General features: G+C 47.0%; 1 protein-coding gene across 1 annotated transcript in view; it reads left to right on the top strand.

Annotated features, from left to right (window-relative positions):
* Positions 1–54: 54 nt before the first annotated feature.
* Positions 55–2,858, top strand: part of nmi (N-myc (and STAT) interactor) — a 5,529-nt gene continuing 2,725 nt past the window's right edge. The window contains exons 1-5 of the mRNA XM_031870010.1: positions 55–370; positions 451–567; positions 712–874; positions 1,606–1,712; positions 2,015–2,201. Of these exons, the coding sequence (XP_031725870.1) occupies positions 152–370; positions 451–567; positions 712–874; positions 1,606–1,712; positions 2,015–2,201 (793 nt within the window). The 5' untranslated portion in view covers positions 55–151. The remainder of the gene's footprint in view (positions 371–450; positions 568–711; positions 875–1,605; positions 1,713–2,014; positions 2,202–2,858) is intronic.

Here is a 2,858-nt window from a genome sequence, read left to right as displayed (position 1 = left end):
AAAGTAGGCCTAACGTTACTTATTCATTTAGCCTAAAGTAGGCCTAGCGTTACTTAGTACCTTAATAATAAGAAGATTCAGCAGCAATATGTATTTGTAGAAATGTGCTCATCATTATCTGGAACTACTTCTCCTGTTAGAAACAGCCTCAATGCAAACTGTCCACAGGTCTCTCACAGTCTCTCTGAACTTCTCCGTCTGTGTCTTTCAGACTAAAGCAGACAAAGCCGATGATGTGAAAGCCAGGCTGATCTTGGAAAAACTGGAAGAAGATGAGGCCAAGGAGAAGGCCAAGCAGGAGATGATGGCTCACGTTAAAAAGCAGGAGGAATGTCAGAAGGAGTTCAAGCTCAACATGAACACAGTGCAGGTACAGTTATGTCATCTCTGTAAACCCACAGGGAGAATTACAGAGGACTCACTGCATGTTCTCACCTGATCCTCTCATAGGAGGAAATCCTGCTGCTTGGTGGACGCAGACAGGATCTGCTGGACAAACTGAAGAGATGTCAAGCTGCGCTGGAGGCGAAGAGGGCCGAGTCCACAAAACTCAAGCAGAAATTCAAGGTGGGAATGAAGTCAGTCCATCTAAGTACACCAACCTGCCACTGCATGGCAGCAACAGAATACAACATCTTAACAATACAGCAAGTCATTGGCATATCCAACAATAACAACTTTATGTCATTATTGTTGTCTATTCTATTGCAGATCTACGCCCAGATTCCAGACACAGAGGTGGAGTTCAGGGCTCAGAGTAAAGAGGAGAGGGACGACAACAGTCAGCCAATCAGAGGAGTGTTTGCCATCAGCCAGAGACCCACTGTGCTCCTGCAGGGAGGACAGGCACTCATCACCTTTGAAGAAGAGAAGGGTACGCTTCAGTCATAGGCTGGAATATGACAAGTAGCTGGTTCTTAATCTGTCTTTTCTGTTTTTCTTTAGATTTAGATGAACAAAGTCTCAACAACCTGTGCTGAGGCTGACTGGCTGTCTGGCTGTGTCAGATACGCTCATTAGTAGACATGCAAATAGCAAACGTTTAACATTACCTCAAGTCAATGTAGCTGAACAGCCAGCAGGGGGGGGCTGCTGTTTTGGACACGTATCAACAGATAGAAGGGAGTGGAACAATAACAGTGTCCTGTGGTCCATTAAGACACAGTATTATCCTCATGCTACCGCCACACGGATGGGTTTTCCTCTTAGAAAGCATATCTTTTGCTACTTCAACACCTAAACGGTTTTAGTTTGAGAACTCCTGGCTTGTGTTTTAGTCTGGAGAGGCAGAAACAGAGACTCAGACACCAACGTTCAGTCTTGATTGGCTCCTATCAGTCCCGGTTTGTGGCTTTGGGGAGGGCGATGGATACACAACAGAGGACTTTCCTTTTCTTATCATTGCGTATTTTGTTCTGCACAACTATTGTAAAGGTCAGAGAAAGTGTAAAGGAACAAGAGTGTAAATGCTCTCCAGTAAGACGGGGACTTCAGGTGTGTTGGTGTGGACGGAGATGAGGAAAGGCTGGTGTGACCAGAGATGGTTCTGGTTTGAAGAGAGAAACCCATGTAGCCTCACTGTGACGACTCTATTCTGTCCTCCAGTGGCCTCTCAGATCCTGAAGATTGCCAAGTGCTCTGTGTCCTGTGAGAACATCAGTCTGGATGTGAAACCAAAAAGAATCACCATGGATCCTGCTGTTAAGTTTGAGGTACGTTTTGTTGTCCACTTTCAGGTAAGACACAGAGAGACAGAGACAGACAGACAGAGAGAGAGAGAGAGAGAGACATGGACGGACGGACACAGACAGACAGACAGACAGGCACACAACCCGTGTGTGAACCAGCTCACTCGGCTCCCTTCTTCCCACAGACACTGACAAAATAAACTACAAGTGTAGCTCAACTCATTTCCCAACATCAGACTGACTCACAGAACAATGATGCTCAATGTGTTACATGCTGTACACGGGGTCTGTATTCTTTGCACTGAGCATTACTGTCACCAATGTAGGTCCACCTCGATGTGTCCAGACGGGAGCTCAAGGTTTCCAACGTCCCCCCTTCCATACCAGAGGAGAGGGCAAAGGAGCAGCTGGAGATGAGTTTCTCCAGGCCCAGCAGAGGAGGAGGAGAGGTCGACGGCGTGGAGTACGACAGGAACACTGGGACAGGACAGATCACCTTCCTCCACCCTGGAGGTAAGACTCTCTGAGCCAGAGCTGCAGAGCAGATGTGTCTCAGTGGATTTGTGTCGCTAGCACCTGATTTACTGAGAGAAGCTCATTAGACACAGTCTGCAAGGGAGGGAGAGCTCATAGGACACCAGCTTTCATTCAGAGCAATGACAACATTCAAATGTTCAGGGCTAATGATATCATGAATGCAACAACACTACCACTGAGGGCACATGTCTCTAACCACAGCAGCCAGGCTACTGTGTTCATTGATGCATCATGATTCAGCACTATGGTTACGCCTGTTAGTTATCCTCCTCATATGGCCAGTGACAGCCCAACCTGTGTGATACACAAAGTCAGCTGCTGCAGCCAAAAGAGACCGAGGCTGTGAACACCGGGAGGAGAAGATGAAACAGCTGGTGCTCTATCCTAGTGTGTTCATGTTGTTTATTCATTGAAGAGTAGTCAGGAGTGGATCAGAAGTGTGGGTTTGTTGGGATTCAGGGATTGATTGTTCAACACAGTCTGGAACCTCTCTCCTCTGTTGTTTGCTGCTTAACACATCTTACAATGACAACTATCAACATGCTGCACTCAAGACTCAAGATGCAACCCCGGAGGAACTGAAACCGTGTGTGTGTGTGTGTGTGTGTGTGTGTGTGTGTGTGTGTGTGTGTG

The sequence above is a fragment of the Anarrhichthys ocellatus genome, unplaced genomic scaffold, assembly GCF_004355925.1.
Source record: "Anarrhichthys ocellatus isolate YVR2014 unplaced genomic scaffold, GSC_Weel_1.0 scaffold50, whole genome shotgun sequence".
NCBI classification, from domain to species: Eukaryota; Metazoa; Chordata; class Actinopteri; order Perciformes; family Anarhichadidae; genus Anarrhichthys; species Anarrhichthys ocellatus.
The sequence above is the reverse complement of the archived record's forward strand: the minus strand, read 5'-3'. Positions and strand labels throughout refer to the sequence as shown.